This window comes from Ochotona princeps, chromosome 17 (genome assembly GCF_030435755.1).
Source record: "Ochotona princeps isolate mOchPri1 chromosome 17, mOchPri1.hap1, whole genome shotgun sequence".
NCBI lineage: Eukaryota > Metazoa > Chordata > Mammalia > Lagomorpha > Ochotonidae > Ochotona > Ochotona princeps.
The window spans coordinates 9,289,775-9,313,496 of record NC_080848.1 but is presented as its reverse complement, the minus strand read 5'-3'; the positions used below and the strand labels follow the sequence as shown (position 1 = coordinate 9,313,496).

Genomic DNA, 23,722 nt, shown 5'->3' with positions numbered 1-23,722 from the left:
TAGCCATACATTAGAAAATAGTTTTGTCTCATATGTAATATATAATTTAAAATTTTTAATGGATTTAAAATAATAAAGGAAAGTAAGTGTCGCATATAAATCTGAAAGAGACCAACCACATTCCAAAATGGCATGTATTTCTTTTGTTGTTCACAAGGAGGTAAAAATAATTAACTTTAAAATCTTCCCATGCCAAATGCTTGAGGAGACTTGTTGCTACCACTAAGAGAAAATGCAATGTGATTTCTAAATGAGGAAAGACAAAATTGAGGAAAAGAATTCTACATCTAGAATGAAATGACAAAAGGGAGGAAAAATTAAATATACAAAATGCAGGACAAATAGCATAGATTGAATTAGGAAAATGAGTGCTACTATATTTGCATGTACAGACCAGTTTGAATACATGATTTAATTAGAAGACAAGTAATTAAATTTTAAAATCTATAGGGCATCTAGAAGAGATATGTCTAACGAGATCCAAGACAGTTGAATAGGGAGAGACACTGATGTTGATGGTGGGATGATCACAAAAGAAAAGGGGTAGAACTACATTCCCAGAGGACAGTTGTGAGAAATTTGCAATGGAAATTCTGAAGAAGACATACGTTGGCGCCATGGGTACCATACGATCATGCAGGTGAACAGGATGCCACCAGTACCTTCCCCCTGGTATCTGGAGGGGAAGTAAGGTGAGAGGAACCTGTGGCAGCTCACACCTTTGGTGATACTGCCTGAGGGGAAACATGGTTGCCACTGACGTTGAGTCTGGCCTGAAGTACTAGCAGGGATCAGAGTGCCCACTTAACCCTGTGAAGGAAGAGCGTAGTGCACCAAGGCACCTGGTGACCAGCAGGGAGAAAGTACCCTCTTAATAAGGCAAGTAGAGGCTGCTGCAGCCCATGCCTAACTAAGGGATTTTATTGGAGTGATAGAGCCACCTTTATTATTATTATTATTATTGGAGAGAAAAGTCCCCACTAACTTTGAGTCTGACCTGTGGCGCCCGCTTAAGCCCATAAAGCACTTCTTTCCCTCACTTTGTTCAGGCACCTGGACTTAGCTTGCTCCAGTGGACCACTAACCAATATGTTTCAAGCAGGCATCTGTCTCTGCAAATACTGCAGGTCTCTTTGTGGATGGGGGAGGCTTGCAGGGGTGATCGTGGCTGTCTTGCTTCGTGTAACTGTTTGAACCCTGCACCCTGTGACTGAGAATTCTGATAGTGGGGTGTGGATGGGCCTTTGGGCATTCACTGTGTCTGGCTTAAGGGACTCAGTTTCCTGAGTGCTAGGCATGCTCGTTGCAGAGGGCTGTACACTCACCCTGAGAAGTACACAGATTGTGCAGTTCGTGTGCCTGTGTGAGTGGAGTGCAGCGGCACTGTGGGATCACTGTGAGAAATTGTTTCATCTTGGCAGAGGGGGCTAAGGCTATGATCCTTCCCAACTGATGTGACTGTCCCCACCCTATTACTGATAATAAAGAAGTCGGCCATGCCTGGCCTAGGTGTCACTCTGGGCTCTTGCTCCATGCCTGAGCACTGGCCTCAGTTCCTCCGACCCATGCAACACATGCCTCTGGGTGTCCACTGAAGGAACAAACATGCCACTAACCACAGAGGCATATTTCAAAGTCATCAGAGGAAGAAACCAAGTGTTTCCACAGAGCCTAAAAATACATGTAGAAATGCAGGAATCATGAACAACAAAGACATTGCAACTGCCCAGAGGAGCACAGCAATGCTAAAGTATCGCAACTGCCCAGAGGAGCACAACAATGCTAAAATATCACACCTGCCCGGAGGAGCACAACAATGCTAAAATATCGCAAGGTGAAGATGAAGAGATTGATGAAATGCAGAAATGAAAAGAAGGTTCATAACGTTTCTGAAAAACACAGAGAAGCACACCCACATAGATGGAGCACAAAAATCTAGTAGACATGATCAGAAAAGGCCTTAACCAAGACACATTATGTTAAGTTTTTCAAAACAAAGTGGAAAGAAAAGTCCTAAAATGTACATGAGAGAAATGTCAGATTTCCTTCAAAAGATCTGCAATAAGATTGCAGGAGAGACCAGACGTAGTCCAAGTACTCAACTCAGAATACTGTGCCCAGCAAATGTCTCATTTACAGATGAAGGTGAAATAAAGACCTGCAAAACAAACAAAAATTGAAACAGTTTGTCACTCCTTTTCCAGTCTCACAAATGATTAAGGATGCACTACACGTGGAAACAGAGAAAGACAGCATCATCAAAGAATACAAAGGCCGAAAATTTCCCAGTATAAGTATAAGGAAAATTCAAAACAAACACAGGAATCTTTATGGGAAATGGCAGGACCGATCTGTTAATTATTGGTAAGACTCTTGAATGTAAATGACCTAAGTTACCCAATTAAAAGATTCAGACTGGCTGAATGGATGAAAGAGTAAGAGCCATCTATTTTATAACTGTGAGAAGCAGAAGTCACCCACAAATACGCATACTGAAAGTGAGTAGTTCCTTGCTAATGAAAAACAAAGTGGAATAGCCATCCTACTATCAGACAAAATGGACTTTAAAAGAAGAATAAATTGTTAAAATAGATGAACAGTGTCTTTATATACTAATCAAAGGCTCAATTCAGGAAGATATGAGTATAGTAAAGATAGATGCACCCAATTTAGGGTTCTTAACTATTTAAAAGAGATAAGTAAGGTATCTAGAGGGAGACTGTTGACCAAATAAACCTAATTGATATCTTCAGAACATAACGGCAGCTACAGAATACACACTCTTGGCATCAGTGCACGCAACTTTCTCTGGGATAGAGCCTATGCTAGGCAATAAAGCAAGCCTCAACAAATTCGAAAAGACTGAAATGATGTCATATATCTTTTCTTACCACAATGGAATGAAGCTGGAAATTAACAACACAAGAAACTTGAGAAAATATGCAAACATATGGAGACTGAACGCATGCTCCTGAATGAACACTAGGTCATAGAAGTCAAAAAAGGAAATTAAAAAATTCCTAGAAAGAAATGAAATGAGAACATAATATGTAACAGCTTATGCTATACAGCAAAAGCGGTGTTGAGCGGAGACTCTGTAACAATCAGTGCCTACTTCAAGAAACTGGAAGGTGACTTCACTGATGAATTCTATGAAAGTTTTAAGGAAAAGCTAATTCCAACTCTCAGACTATTCAGAACAGTTGTATGGGAAAGAATCATCCTAGCTTCCTTCTTTGTGGGAGACCCAGATGAGCTCCAGACTGCTGGCTCCTGCCTTCGGCCTGGCACAGCCTCTGCCGTTGCAGCCACTTAGGGAATGGACAAGCAGATGGAAAGTCCGTCTCTCTCACCCTCCCTCTCTCTATGTAACTCTCCTTTTCAAATAAATGCAATGAATCTTGAAAAAAATTTTTTTAAAGATTATTCTCCAAAAAATAATGCAAAACAAACTGCATTCTTTAGCAACAATGTTATCAGTAGTCATTAAACAAAACCAACCATTTAACTGTGTCCTAGCTTGAAAAGTGTCCTTGTACCCCAATTATTTCTTCCATTTTACACTGGTCAATCTTAAAAATATGCATATTTGTACTATCTGATGTTTCAGAACATGTGTACGTGTTTACCCCGTTAGGGGTAAAATATGTCTTCTCAAACTTTTAACATTTCTTTTTGATGAAAACATCTAGAATTCTTGCAGTCTTTGTTGCATTTTCATACATGTGTGACATGTTAGCATATATGATCATGCTACAGTACAGTAGAACCTTATAGCTTCTTACTACTGCTAACTATAATATCTGTTAATCAGTATTTATACCAGTCTCTCTCTGCCTCTGCCTTTCTCTGCCTTTGATAACCCCGGTTAAACTTTTAACTTCTGTGAGATTACCGAACCCGTGAGTGAGATCATCTGGAATTGTCTTTCTGTGTTTAGCTTACTTCAGTTGAGGTGGTTGTTGCAAGATAACTAGATTTCATCCTTTTTCATACTGAACATATGTAACACACTTTCTTTATCCACTCTTTAGTGAATAGTGCTGCGGAAAGCACAGGAGTGGAGAGATATGTCTCTAGTGGACCAATTTCATTTCCCTTGTATATATGCCCAGGAGTGGGGTGCTGGATCCTATGGTAATCCAGTTGTTGGTGTTTTGAAGAACCTCACTACTACTTTTCACAGTGGCTTTACTCTTGCAGATTCCCACCAGCAGCATGTGAAAGTTCTCCGCATGCTTACCAACACTTGTTATTTTTGTCTCTTTCATAATAGCCAATCTAACTGGAGTAAGGTGATTTATTATTCTGCTTTTAGTTTGCATTTCTCTAATGATTGATGATACTGTTTTTTTTTTTTTTCATGTAAAAGGAGAGATCAATGAAAGCACAACAACAAAAAAAAGGCAAAAGAGCAGGTTTATTTTAGGAACATAATGTTGCTCAAGATTTGCAAAAGCAAGAATTAGTCCATGTACATAGATATTAGAAAGAATTAAAACTAAAATCATGTTGTTTAAGAATACAATTAATTAGGCAAATGTCCTGGGTGGGACTGAGAATGCAGAAGGAGGGAGGGAGGGAGGGAGCCAGAGAAAGTTTTCATGCTTTGTGTTGCTGCATTGCATTGAGTGGCTTTCCTTGAGTGTCCTATTCATATCCACTGTCCACTCTTCCATTTTTGACAACAAGGTTATTGCTGACATGGAAGCGCAAGTTCACAAGCTGAGAGAGGAGCTGATTAGTGTGAACTCACAGCGAAAGCAGCAGCTGGTGGAGCTTGGTCTTCTTCGGGAAGAAGAGAAGCAAAGGACAGCAAGGGACCATGAGCTGGCTATCAGCAAAATGAAGGCCGAGTCAGAGAAGATGAAGCTGGAGCTGAAGAAGACGCACGCCGCCGAGACAGAGATGACACTGGAAAAGGTAAGCCATCCAGGGGGATGTATTCACATAAAACATAGGTATTAAACTCATGTTTATAATCCACCCATACCATGCTTACATTTAATCTCTCAAAGATTATCCAAAGAATTACTCTGCAAGTTTACAAATTCTTTAAGCAATTTAAGTGTATTCCTCTGTTCTAAATTCCACTCTGAGTTAGTTAATTTAGGAAGTTTCGCAGCTTTTCCTTTGATTTTTGTGAAACAGTTTATATGACACTATTCCATTCCATTGGAACTAAACACACATTGTGGCAAAGTAAAAATATAATATTATCCAGCATTATGTTGTCTAGGAGTACTTGGACTATTGTGCTACATTTTTCCAGATTAAACTAAGTTTCATGTATTTTCTAGATTTACTAAAAATCATTTCTAGATATGATGGTTTTTAATAATGGCGTAACATAAATGATGATATATTTTTCCAGGTTGATATTTCTACAGAGGTAAGAAAAATATCTTTGGAATTATATGTTACTTATGTAACATAAACATAAACAATACAATGTTTAGATATTTTGACTTGTATTCAAAGGACCATGTGAAATACTCTTAGGTAACTTAAGAAGTTATAAATGTTTTAATCAGGCACTAACTGTGAAGTGCTCTTAATCACAATAGCTGTAACTTTTCCCTAAATTTCCTTAAGGCCAGTCTGTATTTTGGGGATAAGAAACTTGAAAAGGATATTTTAAGAATCATCTGATTCCTTTCAATTTTCCCACCTCTTCTTCACATTTAAACAGTGCTTAACTTCAAACAATCTAAAACATTATACCTCTTGCTTATGAAGTACTTGCCTTATAGTACCTTAATTCACCTCAAAATCACATTTCAACTAACTGTCCTTTATGATCATGTGTTGTGGTGAAGATCATTTTTGGTCAAATCTGTTGTGAGTTCTGTGCCCTTTCTGTGGCCTTGCTCAGTGCAGACTCACCTTGTAATCATGTGAAAACAAAAGAAGATTAATCCAGTCAAGAGTAGGTGGCATTTGAAGTGTCACACTGCACTGAGTGTGGTGTTGAAACCGAATTGAAACTTACTATTGCAAGAATCTTTATAGAGAACCAAAGATGGGACTGGAGGAAAACAACTGTAGGAGGTATCTCTCAGCTTGGGCCTTGCGAGTCAGCAAAACTGTTAAGGAGAGGAAAAGAGGGAGGGAGAAAAATGGAAGGTAGAATTTAGGGAGCAGCTGTGTTTGAGAGATTGGGGAGGAAACAGTCAAAGATCATCAAGGAAAAAAGAAATATGAGAAAACACATGTTCATGGAAATAGAGAAAATACTATTTAGGAAAGAGATTTTTCAAGAATGTACCCTGAAAATCAGGAAGGATGAGGGTTGAAGAAAGGCCACTGGGCTGGGAACTAAGGAGTGACAGATGATCTCGGCTAGAGCACTGAACATGGTAGTGTGTGCAGAGATGCAGTTGCAGAGACAAATGAGGAAGGGGAGATGAGCTAGTACTGCTGTGATAGAAAGCTCTGATGTTAAAAGGAAAATGTAGTTCCAAAGATCAGCAGGGATTCAAGAGAATAAACTCCTTGGTTGAACATGTGTCATTTCGAAGTACTTGTGAAGAATAGTAGATAATAGATGGCAGGCCATCTGAGAGATGTGAAGGAAGTTTTTAGCACAGCCCTCCTAAGCCTATGGCCACAGGGATCCAGGTGCATGATGACAGCTCATACCCTCTCCTGCCTCCACATCTTCTATGCTTGCCGCCCTCTGCCCAGAATGTTCTTCCATGTGATTTTCTTATGGCCGCTTTATTCTGTATGCTGTGTTGTGTCCTTCCCTGACTTCTTTATCTAAAATCTGGCCTACCTGTCAAGCTTTACTTTGTCCTGCTGTCTTTAGGGTTCATGTCATCTTTGAAATCACCATTTTATTTTTCATTGGTTTTCTACTTGTTCCCAAGCACTAAGAAAACACTGTCACCCCTAGTGCCAAGAAACTGGCATGGAGCAGGTGCCCACTTGATATGTATTAAGTGAAGCAGTGATAGGAAGCATGATTTTTGCTGAGAATGGAAGGAAGGAAGGAGATTGGTGAGGATATGAAGTGCTCTGGTAAGACTCGAGTCTTTCCAGTTAACGTCTGTATTCTTAATAGAACCACAGTCATCTGGTTAAGTGGGCAGCTTCAAGAAAAGTGAAGTAACCAGGCTGCAGGCTGGATAAGTGGGTGGAAGCTGCTGAATGAAAGATCTGATGCAGGAGTTAGCTTTGGTAGAATTAGAGTTCTGCACATAGAGGAAGCACTACAGGCAATGGGAATCTGGAAGAATGCAATGTTCTTGCAGTGCATTGAGAACACAAGTAATATAGGAAGATAGAAATGAGGTTTGAGCATGGTGATTTTAGCTGAAATGTATGAAGGCATTTAATGTATGTTGGCCGGCATAAAAGGAGTTGGGGCACAGGGAGAGAGTGTGAGGAAAGAACAGGGAGCAGGGAGCAGATGTATGTGTAGCCCAATGAGTGTGGGTTTTGCTTAATTGATGAAAATCACTAGCCCCAGAACCCATAGGGGCTGGGCTTTTGATCTGAAGAGTAATTTGTCTTTCTGATTGATACGTGTTTTTACTTCACTTGTAAAAGGAGTCTTGAGTTTTTACTTGCAGCACAGATCTGGACTGAGTTCAAAAGAGTTCTTTGTGGAATAATTCATTGCTGAAGCTCCAGGCTCATGCATTGGTATATTTGCACAAACTAAGTCATCGTTAAATCTTAAATAGGCAACCTAAAAAAAGATAATAAACTAGAGATCCACTATAATGCCTTTGGGCTGAATAGTTATTGATTTATCTAAATTTGATTTCCACTCATACTTTAGGTAGAATAAGCTGTATCTTTCTATATGAACATTCATTATGTTACTATAGTGTTATAGTTTCTTCTATATTACTTTATGAGTTAAATCATAAAGTCTTTTACAGATATATTTTTAGTTTTTCTATTCAATGTGATTTTTATCTAAAAATTTGAGTTAATAATAAAAAACTAATATTACATTCAGCTACTAGTTGTGTCATTCTGTTAATTGTTCAAATTATTGCCACTGTATCTTATTAAAAGTTTTAATATTTTATCATGTCTAAATAAACCTGAAAATTAGAATATTAGCTGTCCATCCAAATTTTAGTCAGAACTGAAGGATTTAGGAATTAATTCCTACCACTGAGTATAAAATTGAGGTTCAAAGAAAAGAGGACTTTCCCTGTGGGTCTGGGTTATTTCAGTAGCACTCACAAGGTTAAGATCATTGAAGAATTCCCAAGTCCAGATCCTACCTGAGTTTCTGTCAACAGCAATTTAGACCTAGATGATATCTTCAATGGCTTTGAGTTAAGAGAAATATGAAATACCTCCACAAGGTCAGAAAACTTGAAATAGAGAATCCAAGAGAGTAAATGATTGACATTTGAAAAGTGGAAGCTTCTTTTCTACCCTTTAAAAAATCTCTTCAAACTGAATTGAAACAAAGTCCATAAAATATGAACCTTTGAAAAATTAAAAAACATTACCAAGAGAAGATAGTGGATAAAATTTTGAAGATTAAAGCTTCAGTATTGAAATTGTGAGATTCTTTCAGAACCCTGTTGCTATTTTCAAAATAACCTTTCTTGAAGTAGAAGCTAGCTTAGAAACTATGGGAAATAAAAGAGAATAGTTATCTGTACAGCTGACCAAAGTCATGCCATCTGTACTTTCCTGAGACTACAGTGTTCCTTGTTTTGTGATAGCCCATTTTATGGATGTAGCATAATGTGTTTCTCCTTTATTTTGGAGCATATATATATATGTATGTGAATTGTTTAATCCATTAAATATTTAACATTTATCCATAAATTTTGTCAACATTTCTACTTTTTCTACATTTCTAATGAAACTATCAAGTCAAATTATATTTCCAAAAGCACAATAAAATAAATACAGGTCTTACCCCACCAGTCTAGTAATATAAATATTCCCCTTAATTTTTGATACTTTTTGTTTCCAGCTGCGTTTTTGAGAGTGAAAATTGTTCACTTACAAAATAGTTATTTGTTACTCTTATTTGATTTTCTGAGGATTACCTGTTCATGTCTGTTTCCAGTTTCTCCTCCTTGGGCCCTGATGTTTTTCTCATAATTTACATAAACTCCTTTTATATTTTGATTGATAAAATCCTTGTCACTACTATGGCAAATATTTTCTGTATTTGCCTTTTAATTTCATTGGATATTATGATAAACAGAAATTGTGTGTGTAGTTAGTCTAATCTGTCCATCATTTCCTTTGGGAAATCTTTACTATAAATATTTGTTTTAAGCTTTATGTTCTGGTATTGAAAAATACACCAACACATCAAATGTTTTTCACAATATATTCAACCAAGTAAAAAGTTCTTATGAATTTGACATGGTATTTACCAACCTGGGTTTCTGGTCTATAATTTTAAGCGGTGTCTGAAGGATTATCCTGGAGTTCTTCCAGCCGGGAGTCATTAAAGGGCTTTGAGCAACAATTCAGCATCTTTTTCAAATTTAAGAAAAGCTCCATATGGTATAATTATTCAAAGCTAAGGTCATAGAAACTACTTAAACCTTTGAAAATTATAATTAAAGGATTAATATTAACTTACGAAGACTGTCATTTTGGCTTAGAATGGATTCCTAATCTCAATTCTGTTTTCTACTTTGATGTTTTCCCTTTTTCTTCTGCAAAAGAATACGGATTTATAGCTTTAAGTTTTAAATTAAACATTAAGGTTTATAAAATTGGTTGATGAACAAGAGCCAGTGTAATTTTAATTACAGCCACAAGTGTTGATGAACACCATGTTGACATTTTCCTCTGGGTGTGTAAGCCATAGCCTGATGTGATGGACTGTAATGGCACTTTTGAGCATAAGAATAAATTTACAAAAGAGTTACAGAAATGCCAATTTGGAAAATGCAGGATGTGTACGTAATTTGAATGCGATGGATTAGTGGTCAATTCTATTAAAGTTTAGAATTTTAGTGTGTCTTTGACCTCTATTATAAATCTTAGGATCATGAAAGGGGTTTTGTCTTGTCTGTTACAATAGCTCAGAGTTTTGCTGTCCTTTTGACAATATATACAAATCAAAATAAATAAACCATGTTAGTAAAATCAGTATTGCATCACTCTAGAGCAAGAGGAGGCACATGTTCCTTCTACCTGCCTTCTGCACATCAGCTCCAGGTATCCGGTTCTGAGTGAAGTGCCTGTTTCACAGGGAAGCTACAGAAATGAGCAAGTGGTCCATCATCATCCATTCTTGGATACTGATGTCAGAGATCTGCTGGCCTTGCTTGAGTGACGCTGCCAAACCCAGTGCTAATGTGGAGTCCCAGACAGACTGATAGAGACCTGCTTCCACAGCTTCCAGGGGGGTTTTGGCCCTTTTTTTCCTCTTCTGCTGAATGTTAAAGAGAGCTATTACTTTCTAGCAATTTGGGAGAGCAAGTCAACAGCCTAAATTGAAAAGTCTAGTTTTCATAAACTGGAAAACTATATTTGATTAGAGAAAATGAACAGATAGTATATTTTGTGTTATGATTATTTGAAAGTGAAATCTAGAATTATGAGTGAATATTTTTAAGTGGGAATTTAAAATTTGCAGGACAAATGCTCCCGTTTTCTGCAGCTTAATTTTCTAACATTCCAATAGAACCATTATAATAAAAGATCTACCACTCACAAAAGTTCTTGATTTTATTTTTGATGTACACTTCTTAACTAGAAAAATTTTTCTACCTAGAGTAAATAAAATCTGTTGGTAGTGCAGCAAGATACAGTGATTTGATTTAAGAAGTTAATAACATCAGAAGGGCTTATCTGCCTTCTAAAGAGGCTGCTATATATCCACACTGATGAAGTTGGGAGCAAGTGCTGTGTGCAGGGATGTGTAACCCTAGGTTCTCATGAGCATGCTCACATGAGTGGTTGTGTGTGTGTGTGTGTGTGTGTGTGTGTGTGTTCAAGCTTGTGCTGATAATTACTTGGACATTTTGATCTTTTCAGCTTCATGGCCAAACTTTCAGGTCTCTATGGACATTGCATACTTTTTTACAACACCAAAAAAAGTTGAGTGGAAGAAACGTTAGCATCCTTAATAATGGTGAAATGATCATAAATGGGAACCCAAAAAATCATTTATAGCACTAATTTGATATCTCATCATTAATAGGGCACTTAACCCATTTGCTCAGGAACGTCTCGGCCTGTGCATGCTACCACAGTGTTTGGTGTGATTGAGGATGTCCCAGAAGTCCTGTGTTGCTGCAGCACCTGCCAGATCTGCTCAGATGTACGCTCTCCCTAACTGGGAGGGCATCTTTGAGGGTACATTTTTCTTATGCTTCCCATAACTTAATACTTAATGATACAGAGGTTACTGTACATATTTTATCTTGTAAGTGTGCCTACTTATAGAGTACAGTGTAACATTTCTGTATCTGAATACAATGTTTGTAGCTCAGATGAGGGTGACCAATGTTTTCCCTTTGATTTTGTGATTGGAATTTTAGGTGGCATTTTTTTCATTTGCTTATAAAATATATAATAGTTATTGCTTCTTGGCCTTGTGGCTAAGATCAAGTGTAGTATAAAATATATAATAGTTGTGGCTTTAATCACCCTGACACACTGTAACACTAGGAACATATTCTTTCAGCCTGACTCTGATTTTGGTAACTGTTATGCAGACTCCCTCTTCATTCCAGTACCACTCCCAACCTCTAATAATTACTCTTCTGGGTTCAAATTGAGTTCTCTACGTATAAAGAAAAGCATGATGCCTTTGTCCATCTGGGTCTGGTTCATTTCACCTGCCACAGTGTGTTGCTGATTCCATCCATTTTGTTGCAGTGATGGATGCAGTGATGGATGTCATTCTTTCCTATAGCTGAGCAGTATTCCCCTGTCTTTATGTACTGTATTTTTTATCCATTCAGACACGTTGGTTAACTCCTTGCCTTGCCTGTTGTGAATAGTGCTGGAGCCTACATGATGAAGTACATGTCTCTCTAATAAAATGATGTCACATCTGTTGAATATATATATTGCCTTGAAACTAAAACAGCACAGCACTATGATTAAAAACCAACTTAGAGCAATTGGACAGAATAAAAAGCCCTAAATTAAAACACATACATCTAGTCAGCTGTTACTGGGGTTGATGGATCAACATGCAGAGTTCTAGTTTTAGTTTTTTAGGGAACATTCATATAGATTTCCATAGTGAATATACTAATTTGCATGCCCATTTGACAGTGTAATAGCTACCTCTGGTCCACCTTCTAGCCAGCATTTGCCACTGTCTTTTTGATAACAGCCATTCTAACACGAGTGACGTCATACCTCACTATGGTTTAGATCTGCATTTTCCTGATGGCTAATGATAATGAAAATTTTTCATGTTTATTGATTATTCATATTTATTTCTGAGAAATTTTTGTTTCTTAACTGGATTCTTGCTTTCATTGAGCTTTATGTTCCTGGTCTGTTCTGAATATCAGTCGTTGGTAAAACAAGAAGCTTGCAAATTTGTTTTAGTCTGTCAGGCATCTTTTCATTCTCTTTTTTGAAGATTTATTAATTTTTATTGTAAAAGCAAATTATGGAGAGTGAGAGAGACAGCGAGACAGAGAGATCTGCCATCCACAAATTCATTCCCCAAGTGGCCACAATGGCCAGAGCCAGCCAATGTGAAGCCAGGAGCCAGGAGCTTGTTCCAGGTGTCCCACATGGGTGCAGAGTCCAGGGCTTTTGGCCATCCTTTACTGCTTTCTCAGTCCACAGAGAGCTGGATGGGAAATGGAGCAGCTGGGACATGAACCGGCGCCCATATGGGATCCCAGCACTTGATGGGGAGGATTAGCTAACTGAGCCATTGCTCCAAGCCTTTTTCAATCTCTTAGTTATTTGCTTTGCTGTGTGGAATCTTCTGAGTTTGACGTAATTCATTTTTCCTATTTTTCCTTTTGTCAGTTGTGCTTTAGGTGTCTTATTTAAAAAAAAGCATTGCATACAACAATGTCTTGAAGTATTTCCATCTGGCAATTTTCTAGTTTCAGACCTTACATTTAGGTCTTTCATCCAGCTGTTGAGTTGTTTTTTGTACATAAGAGGTAAGGATCTAATTTCAGTTTTCTACATGTGTATGTCCATATGTATCAGACATTTATCAAACAGGCTATCCTCTCTTTAATACATAATCTTAACTTTGTGAAATTTCTGTTGGCTATATGTAGGTGGATTAATTTTCACATCCCCTATTGCATTGTCATATGTTGATTTTTTTTAAGGATTTGTTTATTGAAAGGCAGATTTTACAGAGATAAGGAGAGACAGAGAGGAGTTTTCCATCTGTTGGTTCATTCCCCAAATGGCTGCAACCCCAGAGCTGAGCTGACCCAAAGCTGCATCCAGGAACTTCTTTCAGGTTTACCACATGGGCACAGAGTCCCAAGGAGTTGGACCATCCTCCGCTGCTTTTCTAGGCCATAAGTAGAGAGCTAGATCAAAAGTAGAGCAACCAGGTCTTGAATGGTCATCTAGCAGACAGAGGATTAGGTTGCTGTGCCACTGTGCTGGCCCCTTTATTTTGTTGCTAGAATACAATATTGCTATATGCTTTGGCTCTCCAGATCGTCTATGGTTCCCCATAAATTTTAGCACTGATTTTTGTAATACTGTAAAAAATATCTTTGCTACCTTGATGACAGGGTAGGGAGGTAGATTGCACTGAATCTGTAGACTCCTTTGGGTAGTATGGAAATTTTTATAATATGTATTCTTCCAGTGCATTACATGGAATATGTTTCCATTTTTGTTGCATTTGTGATTTCTTTCATCATGCTCATGTTCTCCTGGAGAATAATTCCCAGGGCTATTCCTGGAGAAACAGGCACATGTTAGCATGTATAATTTAAAAATTGTGAACAGTTCACAATCTATGACACACTTTGAAAAGGCCAATTGTGTTTGTAGTGGTCTTAGGCTTTTGGGATATAATTAGGAATAAACAAGACATTCAAGAAGTCCTATCAACTCAAATCTAATTTTAGCAGAAAAGACAAACTGTAAGTAGAGAGCATGCTGGATATTTATATAACTTTGCCTTTCCTGTCCCTGGGAGACCAAGGTCACAAGGGAAAGGGTGTAGTGTGCCAGCAGAAGCTGATGTGATTGTGATGTCACTAGTCCTTCCTCAACCCTGCCTGAGGGACTGGGGGTCAAATACTGCAACCCTCTGGACCCACCTTCCTACCAGTACAGGCAGGCTGGGCCGTCATTGGCATCCAAGACAAGAAGCAGCAGCTTTGCTGGCCCACATGGGACTGTTATCTGCTTCTGGGATCTTAATGTAGGGCCAAAGGAGATGTGGGCTGCTCTGACTTTAGACTGCCCAACTGCCAGTGAAAGTCAAACTCAGTGCCTGATGGGAATTAATGGAGAAAATGGTCCTGACCCCAAAACTGTACAACAGGCTGAAAGTTTGAGGCCCCTGAGAGACACAGGGCCATCTGTCTTCAGAGAAAAGAAGGTAAGAACTGAGATGTTCTCTGTGTTTGTGAGATAGTATCTCGCTTTAAAGCAGTTGTTGTAGTGGAGCTTGATTAGACACTGGGAATATAAAAAACAGCCACTTAATTTTAATTGGGCAGGGATATTGGAACCAATGAAGCTGTGATTGTATTTAAGTGTAGAATCAGGGTATGATTTAGACCTGCCGGACAGCATGCTTTGGGGAACACCCGAAAGGGTGCATGGTAGTTGGGGGAAAACCAGCGGAATCAGCTAGAAGTTTCTGAAGAAGTTTATAGTGAATAGTTTTATCCCTTGCTTAAAAATTTACAAAATAGAAGTTGCTACTGCTTCTTACCTATCAGGCCAAATGTTTCCACAATTCCATTTCTCCTCCCTTACTTTTTCTTCTTATTCATTTAAATTTATTGGACACATATATACAAAGTCCATCATTATAATCATTTTTATTTTCCAGTGGTATCAAGTACATTTATTAACAACCACCACCATCCATCTCCAGAACTTCTTTTTCATCTTGTGAAGTTGTAGAAGCTATTAAATGCTAACTCCCTGTCCTCCCTTTCTGCTACCTGTGGCAACCACCACTGTAGTTCCTGTTTATGTGTATGGAGTAGTCTAGGTTACTTGATATGAATGGAATCGGATAGTAGTTATGTGGCTCTGTGCTGTGCTCCTGTAACTGTTCAGTCATTGCTCTCTTTGTAAAATATTTGTGTTTAGACTTTTCATCCAGGTTGTATACAAAGGTCTTTTGGAATTCTTGGTAAACCATTAATACTATCAAGAACAGACCCTTTTTTGTCAGTCCCTTGTGCATACAAGCACCCCAGCACCTGGTGGCTGCTCATCTACTTGTTACTCCAGATGCTTCTTTTTCTAGAATGTCATATAATTCAATTATTCAACATTCAACCCTTTGCATCTGGCTTTTTCCCCTTAGCATGATACATTTAGCTGCACTCACACTATTGTACATACCAGTAGTATCTTACTTTTTATTGCTTGCCAAAGTTTGTCTTTCCAGTCTCCAATTGAGAAGTATTTTTATTAGTAAGCACTCACAAAAGGTGGGGATCTGGGGGCCACAGGTTAAGCCAGTTCAAGTCACGGCTGCTCGACTTCCAACCTGTTGTACCACAACACTGCCCCTGTATTCTTTTGGATTTACTTATACATTCTGGATTCAAGTCCTTATAACGTGTGTGATTGTCAAACACCTTCTCCCTCTGAGTGTTTTTACTTTGAATTCTTTTAATCAATCCTCTTGAACTTAATTTGGATGAAGGGCAGCTTATTAGTTGACTCTGTCATACATTATGTTTTTTTGTGCTGTGTCTAAAAATATTTGCCTAAAAACCAACATCACAAAGATGTTCTCCAAGAAGTTTTGAAGTTTTAGTTTTTATGAGTTTTATTTGAATTTTATTTTGTATCTGTGGTCCATTTTGACTTAATTTGATACAAGGTATGGAATAAGGTCCAGTCTTTAGATTCAATTATTTGTTTGTTAAAAACAAAATAAAGACAATCTTTTCTGTATAATTACTTCCCGAGTTTTGTTGAAAATCGGTTGACCATGTGTTTGTAGTCTACTCCTGAGTGTTCTAATTGTATTCAATAGAACTATATGTCTGTCCTTTTCCAGTGTCCCACTGTCTTAATTACTGTAGCTTTATCAAGTATTTTGACAGACACATGATCCTAAAGCTGTTATTCATTTTTAAAAAAGATTTATTTATTTTTATCAGAAAGTCAGATATATGGAGGAAAGGAGAGACAGAGAGGAAGACTTTCCTTTTCAAAATTGTTTTGTGTATATTAGTTCCAGTCTTTTTCTTTGAATCAGTATGGTGAATTCTACCCAAAATTTTTATAACATGTATATGTCAGTTTGGAGATAATTCAAATAATAATAAAATTGCATCTTCCCAGACAGGAACTCAGAAGTTGTTACAAATTATTTAGGTTTTCTTAAATTTTAAATCATCATGAACCAGAGAGGGTCTACCAAAGAAGCCGTTGAACTTGACTGGACAATAAGATGCTGGACTCTATGTTTGGTATATGCTTGCAATGAGGGAATCTCAACTGAACTTGAACTGTGGTTATGCAACAAGGTGGAGGAATCCACCATGGTGGGAGGGTTTGGGGAGGGGTGGGGAGAATCCCAGTACCTATGAAACTGTGACACATAATACAATGTAATTAATGAATAAATTTTAAAAAAAATCTAGGTCATCATGATAGTTCTGGATATTTAGGTGTTACATATATTTTGTTCAGTTGTATCTAATCATTTTATATTTATAATAAATTTTTTTATTTAATTTTGAAAAGCAGAGAGAGAAAGAGACACCTGCCAATTCAGTTCCTAGATACCTGCAACCTCCAGGACTGGGATAGACCAAAGCCCAAAGCCTAGAACTCAATCTGAGTCTCCCATGTGAGTGGCAGGGAGCTAAATACCTATGCCATCACCTGTTGCTTCCTAGGATACACAGTAGCAGGAGGCTGGATTGGAACCAGAAGAGTCCAGACTCAGCCAGGCACTTTGATGTGATATCCCAATGTGGGTATCCCAAGTGGCCACTAAAGCTACTCTGCCAAGTGTCAGGATTCTAACATTAATTCCCAAATGTTCATTGCTGGTATTTAAAAATGCAATAGATTTAATAATTTGGGAGTATTTACTTTGTGTCATATAATTTTGAGGTTATGTATTTGGAAGGCAGGTTAGAGAGAGGAGAGAGGGTGTCATCTTTGCTCCACTGGTTCACTCCAAATGGCCACCAGTCCATGGCTGAGCCAAGCTACAACTAGCAGCCAGGAATTCCATCTCAGTCCGCATGTGAACCCAGGCACCAAGTACACAGGCCAGTTTTCATTGGGTTCCCGGGCACATTAGCAGGGAGATGGATTGGCAGTGGAACAGTCAGGACTCAAACCAGTGCTCAGACGGAATACCAGTGTCAGAGACAGTGGCTTAACTTACCACGCTCCAGTGAGGTCCCCTGTCATATGTCATCATTCTATATATCTTTTCTGTTCTAGTCACTTTTTGTAGATTCTTTGAATTTGCATATCTGCTATGTAAAAGTTTTCCATGTGAAGAATTAATTAGACATATATCAATATATTTTTTTTAAAGATTTATTTATTTTATTACAAAGTCAGATATACAGAGAGGAGGAGAGACAGAGAGGAAGATCTTCTGTCCGATGATTCACTCCCCAAGTGAGCCGCAACGGGCCAGTGCGCGCCAATCCGATGCCGGGAACCTGGAACCTCTTCTGGGTCTCCCACCAGGTACAGGGTCCCAAATCTTTGGGCCGTCCTCGACTGCTTTCCCAGGCCACAAGCAGGGAGCTGGATGGGAAGTGGAGCTGTCGGGATTAGAACCGGCGCCCATGTGGGATCCCGGGGCTTTCAAGGCGAGGACTTTAGCCACTAGGCCACGCCGCCGGGCCCAATATATTTATTTTTAACAGTCATATTTTATGAAAATATTGGTGAATTTTGGGAAAACGGTTTCTCAAAACACAAAGAATCAAATGAACCAGAGACAATGCAATAAATAATAAATCAAGACAGCTGAGCAGGGGGAGAGGATTGAAGGGGAAGTCCCTGAGCCTAAGGAACTAAGTCATGAAAAATATATTTAAGAAAAATTTAAAAATTTAAAAACTATAATTTCCTTATTAAACACCAAAAACAAAACGAACCCCTATACCTGCAGAACTGATTTGTGAAAATAAGAAAAATTATGCATAGATTCAAAGCATTAGACATCTTTAAATGCCTGTTTTTAACATATAATATTTTAACTATCCATTGTATTAATTATTTTAAGAACCAAAATTATAGCCATTTTAAAATTATATTTTATATGTAAGTATTATGTATATTGTATATGTAAGTAAATATCCATTCATTTGTGAGCCTTTACCATATTACAGTAATTTTACAAATCACAACATAGAAATCAGGCCCTGATATACTTTTTTCTCTTAAACAATCCAAAATATATTTTATCTACATATTGAAATAATTGCAGGATCATGTCATACCTGATAGTCTCAGTGAATTAATCACCCTTAATCTTTTAAAGCTATATGTTTTATTTTGTTTTTTAGCGGATGGGCATTGTGGTTCAAGGAGTTAAGCTGCCTTTTGAGATAACTGCGCCAGTAATTTACGTGCCTGGTTTGGGTCCTCACTACTCTGTTTCTGATCCCACTTGCTACTCATGTATGTGGGAAACAACAAATACGCTCATCCCCGCCACCCAAGGAAGGCTCTAGATGGAGTTCCTGGCTCCTGGGTTTGGCCTGTCCCACCACGCTGCCTAGGCATCTGGGGAGTGAACCAGTAGATGGAAACATTGTGTCTCCCTCTCTCTCTCTCTCCTCCTCTCTCTCACCACCTTTCCCTCTTTCTGTATCACTCTACCTTTCAACTAAATAAATAATTCCTTAAAAATAAAGAAACTTCAAGAAAGATAACATTTTTTGAAACAATATTAGTTATTATCTTCATGGATGCAAAGTTTTTTTTTAAAGTGTTGGGATCCCAAAATTGTGTAGAAAAAAAATCTTTAGCTCCTTAGAATATCATCTTGTTGAAATATTTTATTTCAGTTCATTGTTTAGTTATATAACTGGAGTATGTTTTGAACATGAAGTTGTTTACCTGTGTAAGCAAAGTTATAGACGCTTTTAAATCTTTTTCACGATATACTTCCTTAGCTCGGGGATTTCCATTCACTGCTCCCCAACCCCTCACGCCACACTGTTTCCCCTAAATTGTAGCAACAGTCACAAGTCCATCCTTCTTCTTTATAACTGTATCGTAACATTGTAGGTTAAGACAATAGATGCTTTTGAAAAAGGAGTTGTTAGCACATGCATAGTCTAATTTCCACAATTTAGTGTACACAGATCAATTTTAATAACAGCATAGCCTGGACGACCACTAACATTCTAGCTATTAAGCCAGGTGTAAGATATTGTACAAATGTTTTGTGGTTTTTGGAATGTATTACAAATTATTATCAAAAAAGAAGAGCTACATGTTTAAGTGTCTGCAGATGTGAATTTTGGCTAGCAGAACTGTTTTTAATATTCATCTATGGTATTTTTTTGGCAAAGAAAATAGACATTTGTTTCCACTGCAGTGACTTGAGCAGATCAGTGGACATCCTAAGAATACTCTAAGGAAATAACCCTGGGTCAAGGAAAATATCATAAAAATCACCATCTTTGAATGTTATTTGTGAAAGTACATGTGCTATTTTGTATTGCATGCTAGTACTGAAGGAGAAGTTTTAGCAACTTTTTAAGTAAGCTTTTAAATGTTTGGAAATATATATATATATATATATATATATAAAACCATAAATTATTATAATTCCAATGAAGATTGTTCATCGGATCTGATTATTTTATTAAACTGAAGGAAATTTCATATATTTTAAAAGCTTTCTGAGAACAACAAATCATGAGAATTGCCCTACAGATAACTCCTTGGCCATTTGATCTGCCTGGTATTGACACTGGAAGCAGATGGTGTGACCTTCCACAGCTCTAATACTTTGCAGGAGAATGAGTCAGCATATATAGTTAACAAGTGTTTACTGTATATCTGCTGTAGTGTTGGGACAGGTTACACAAAGAAGTGTAGCTTTGTAGTTGTATCCTGGGAGCTTTCCTTATTGTAGTGATAATGAGATATTCATGATCATAAAAGAACTACAAACATATAATTTTGCATAATAAAGTTTTATACTAGGATGTAATGCTGGGAAACTAGCAAAGGTCTGCAGTAATCAGGATATTTAATGGAAAAGGTAGATCTTGAGACAATGTCCTTAGTACAGGGAAAAGGTCAGTATTTGCTTATGAAAACTCCGCTTATCCAAAACAAGATAAGGGAAGGGACTTTTATAATGTCTTATTTTTAAACCTTTTGTTTATACTTACTGAAAGTTGCAAAAATAGCACAGAGAATTCCCCTACATCCTTCACCCAGATTCCTATAATATTAATAACTTAATTACTCATAGTAAACTACCAAAAACAAAAAATTAGCATTTTGCAATACTATTGAAACTAAGCATCACTCTTCAATTTGACCAGTGTTCCCACCAATGGTATTTTGTGTTGCTCTAGGGTCGTATCCAGGATCTCACACTGCATTTAGCTGTCCTATTGCTTTATTCTCCTCTAGCCCATGATGGTTCCTCAGTCTTAATCTTCACAACTGTTGGATATGTACATATAAGTTATTTCTCCTTTTTGCATTAAGCGCTTTATCATTATATGTTATTCCTGGTATGTCCTTACTGCTTTTGATTTAAAAATTGTCTTCTCTGATACAAGTACGGCTACTACTGCTTTCCTTTGGGTTCTGTTTGTGTAACGCCATGTCTGGTCTTGCACTTTCAGCCTGTGTGTGTCCTCGCAGTGGAAATTTCTTCTAAGCATTTAACTGTTGTATCTTAATTTTAAATCCATTCCTTCACTCAGCATCCTGCAGTTGTAATAGTGCATTAACATTTAAGGTAATTATTGACAGATAAGGCCTTAGTACTGCCATTATGATGCTTGTCTTGTGTTTTTATCCTCATGTATTCTTTCCTACCTTGAAGTCTTAAGTAGTGAGTACATGATTTTCTCTAGTCATGTAAATTGCTTGCTTCTTTATTATTTTTGGTAGGTCAGTTATAACTTGTTTTACAGTTACCATGAGTCTTGCAAAAAAAATTGTTGCAGTAGCAAGCTATCCAGAAATAATAACGCTGATTATAGAAAAATAGGGAAACAAAAAATGACAGTTCTACATTTTGTGTTCCATACCTCCACATTTTGAATTTCTGACTTTATACTCTATTTCTTTTAATGCTACTTTCTCTTAACATCTTAATGTAATGATAGTAGTTTGTTAATCTTCACAACAAGTATATAAATGCTTTATACACCATGTTTACAATACTAGCACATTCTGAATTGTATAGTCATTCTTGCATAAGTTTTCTACCATCTGATATTTTCTTATTAGTATCGCTTTCTATTTCAAGAACTCCCTTGAGCATTTTTTTGTAACAGATCTGCTGGTGATAAATTGTCTAAACTTTGCTTGGGGGAATGTCTTTATTGCTCCCTCCCCATGTCTGAAAGATAAGCTCGCAGAGCATGAGTTTCTTGGCTGGCATTCCCCCCCTTCAGCACCATACAAGTTGCATCGCATTCCATCCTGGCTTAGGAGGTTTCTGCTGAGAAGTCAGCAGTCGGGGAAATTGGGATCCTATGTGTGTTGTCTGGTTTTTCCTCTCTCAGTTCTGAGATCTTTTATTAATCTAACTCTGAAAAGCTTGACTATAATGTATGTTGGAATAGACTTAATAGGGTTGAACATATGAGTAGCATCCTTTTACCTTCCTGTATGTAACTTGAACTAGGTTGGGAAGGTTTTTGTCATTATCTCCTCCTACCTCTGTGGCATTCTCAAGATCAACAACACATGGAAAAAAAAAAGACAAAAAAATTGCAACTAGAATAAACTTTAAAGAAACTTTAAGTTCAATGAAATTTCAAATTCCAAGTCACTAATTCAAATTCTTGATATTGAAATAATCAGAGAAAAATGCTCCAGGCCTTCTCCCACAAACAGGGTGTGATATGTTTCACTAACATCTTCAGCCGTCATGGGACACTATTTTTTTCTTGGAACAGAGGTGTAGGCTTTATTTTTACCTTAATTTTTCTGAAAATATATATTAGAAGCCAATCTGAATAATGAGAATCCTTTAAAAACTCACAAACTGTTATAAATTTGTGAATTTGTTGTGAGCTTTAACAAATTAAGAAGCAGATTGTAGGTACGTTAATGAAAGTTGAATCAGTGCTATTTAAATGTTTGTGTGGGGCCCGACGGCATGGCCTAGCGGCTAAAGTCCTCGCCTTGAATGCGCCAGGGATCCCATATGGGCGCCGGTTCTAATCCCGGCAGCTCCACTTCCCATCCAACTCTCTGCTTGTGGCCTGGGAAAGCAGTCGAGGATGGCCCAGTGCTTTGGGACCCTGCACCCGCATGGAAGACCCGGAAGAGGTTCCTGGTTTCCGGCATCGGATCGGCATGCACCGGCTGTTGTGGCTCACTTGGGGAGTGAATCATGGGACGGAAGATCGTCCTCTCTGTCTCTCCTCCTCTCTCTGTATATCTGACTTTGTAATAAAAATAAAAATCTAAAAAAAAATGTTTGTGTGTTAATTCATCAAAATGTTGTTATAGTAGCATTTTCCTTGAGTAGAAATCATTGAGTTAGAGTACCTAAAAAGAGATTAAATAGGTCCCCAAACAACCTGGTTAGAAAAGACTTCCGTGACGATAACCTTGGTGAGGAAGTTACAACAAAGTCAGGGTTTGCTAGGCATTTTTAAGTTTATTGTAATGTTTGCTTCTGCTAATGATAATAATAATAAGCAGAAGTGAATGATGAGAAGGGACATTAGGAAGGAGAGGGACAGGAAAGGGATGTTCACATGCTTCTTGACTTACTTCCCTCTATTTATTGTTACTAATGACCTAAAATATTTAAGGTTTTGACATCTTACAATACATTCATTTTGATGTTATGCAGTGAAGGATTTGCTATTTTCAACAAAAAGATTTTTATAAAAGAAAAATCCTTGTCACATCATTTAAAAGAATGACTGGCTCCCTGAGTGAAGTAAATGTATCCGTACACTTAGAAAGGAAGATGTGTAGGTACTTCTTTCATCATGCAGCTCCTTGATGTCTGACTTGGCTCGCTCTTTAAATTTGGCCAATCGCCAGTTTAATTCAGATGAACTTCACATTAAAGTCAAGCATTTATTGAATTCTGACAATATGAGATAGGTAATGTGTTGTGAGTTGAAAATGAAATGAAAAGAATGAGAAAAAAAGCAGTATCATTGATTAGAACCTAAAGAATTAAAATATATTTTAATGTGACTTTTTCAAACCATAAATCAATTTCTTTCCCAAAAATACAGGTGCATATAAAATAAACCTTGAATAAAACCACCTCAAATGAGATAAAGAGCTCTCCCAGCATAAATACACTACGTCTGGTAGAGTTAAATTTGGTATAATTTCTATGTTGTGACATTTACTAATTGACTTATAAGATGAAAATAAGCTGCAAAGTTGCCAGTAAGAATGA

At 37.5% G+C, this 23,722-nt stretch overlaps 1 protein-coding gene across 5 annotated transcripts in view; it reads left to right on the top strand.

Annotated features, from left to right (window-relative positions):
- The window catches only part of CEP112 (centrosomal protein 112), a 378,610-nt gene that overhangs the window by 215,520 nt on the left and 139,368 nt on the right, over positions 1-23,722 (top strand). For 4 of the 5 annotated variants that reach the window (XM_058675350.1, XM_058675351.1, XM_058675352.1 and 1 more), the window contains exon 21: positions 4,693-4,923. In XM_058675350.1, the coding sequence (XP_058531333.1) occupies positions 4,693-4,923 (231 nt within the window). Of the gene's footprint in view, positions 1-4,692; positions 4,924-14,202; positions 14,513-23,722 lie in introns of those variants that run through there. The other variant, XM_036496219.2, reaches the window with a different exon arrangement.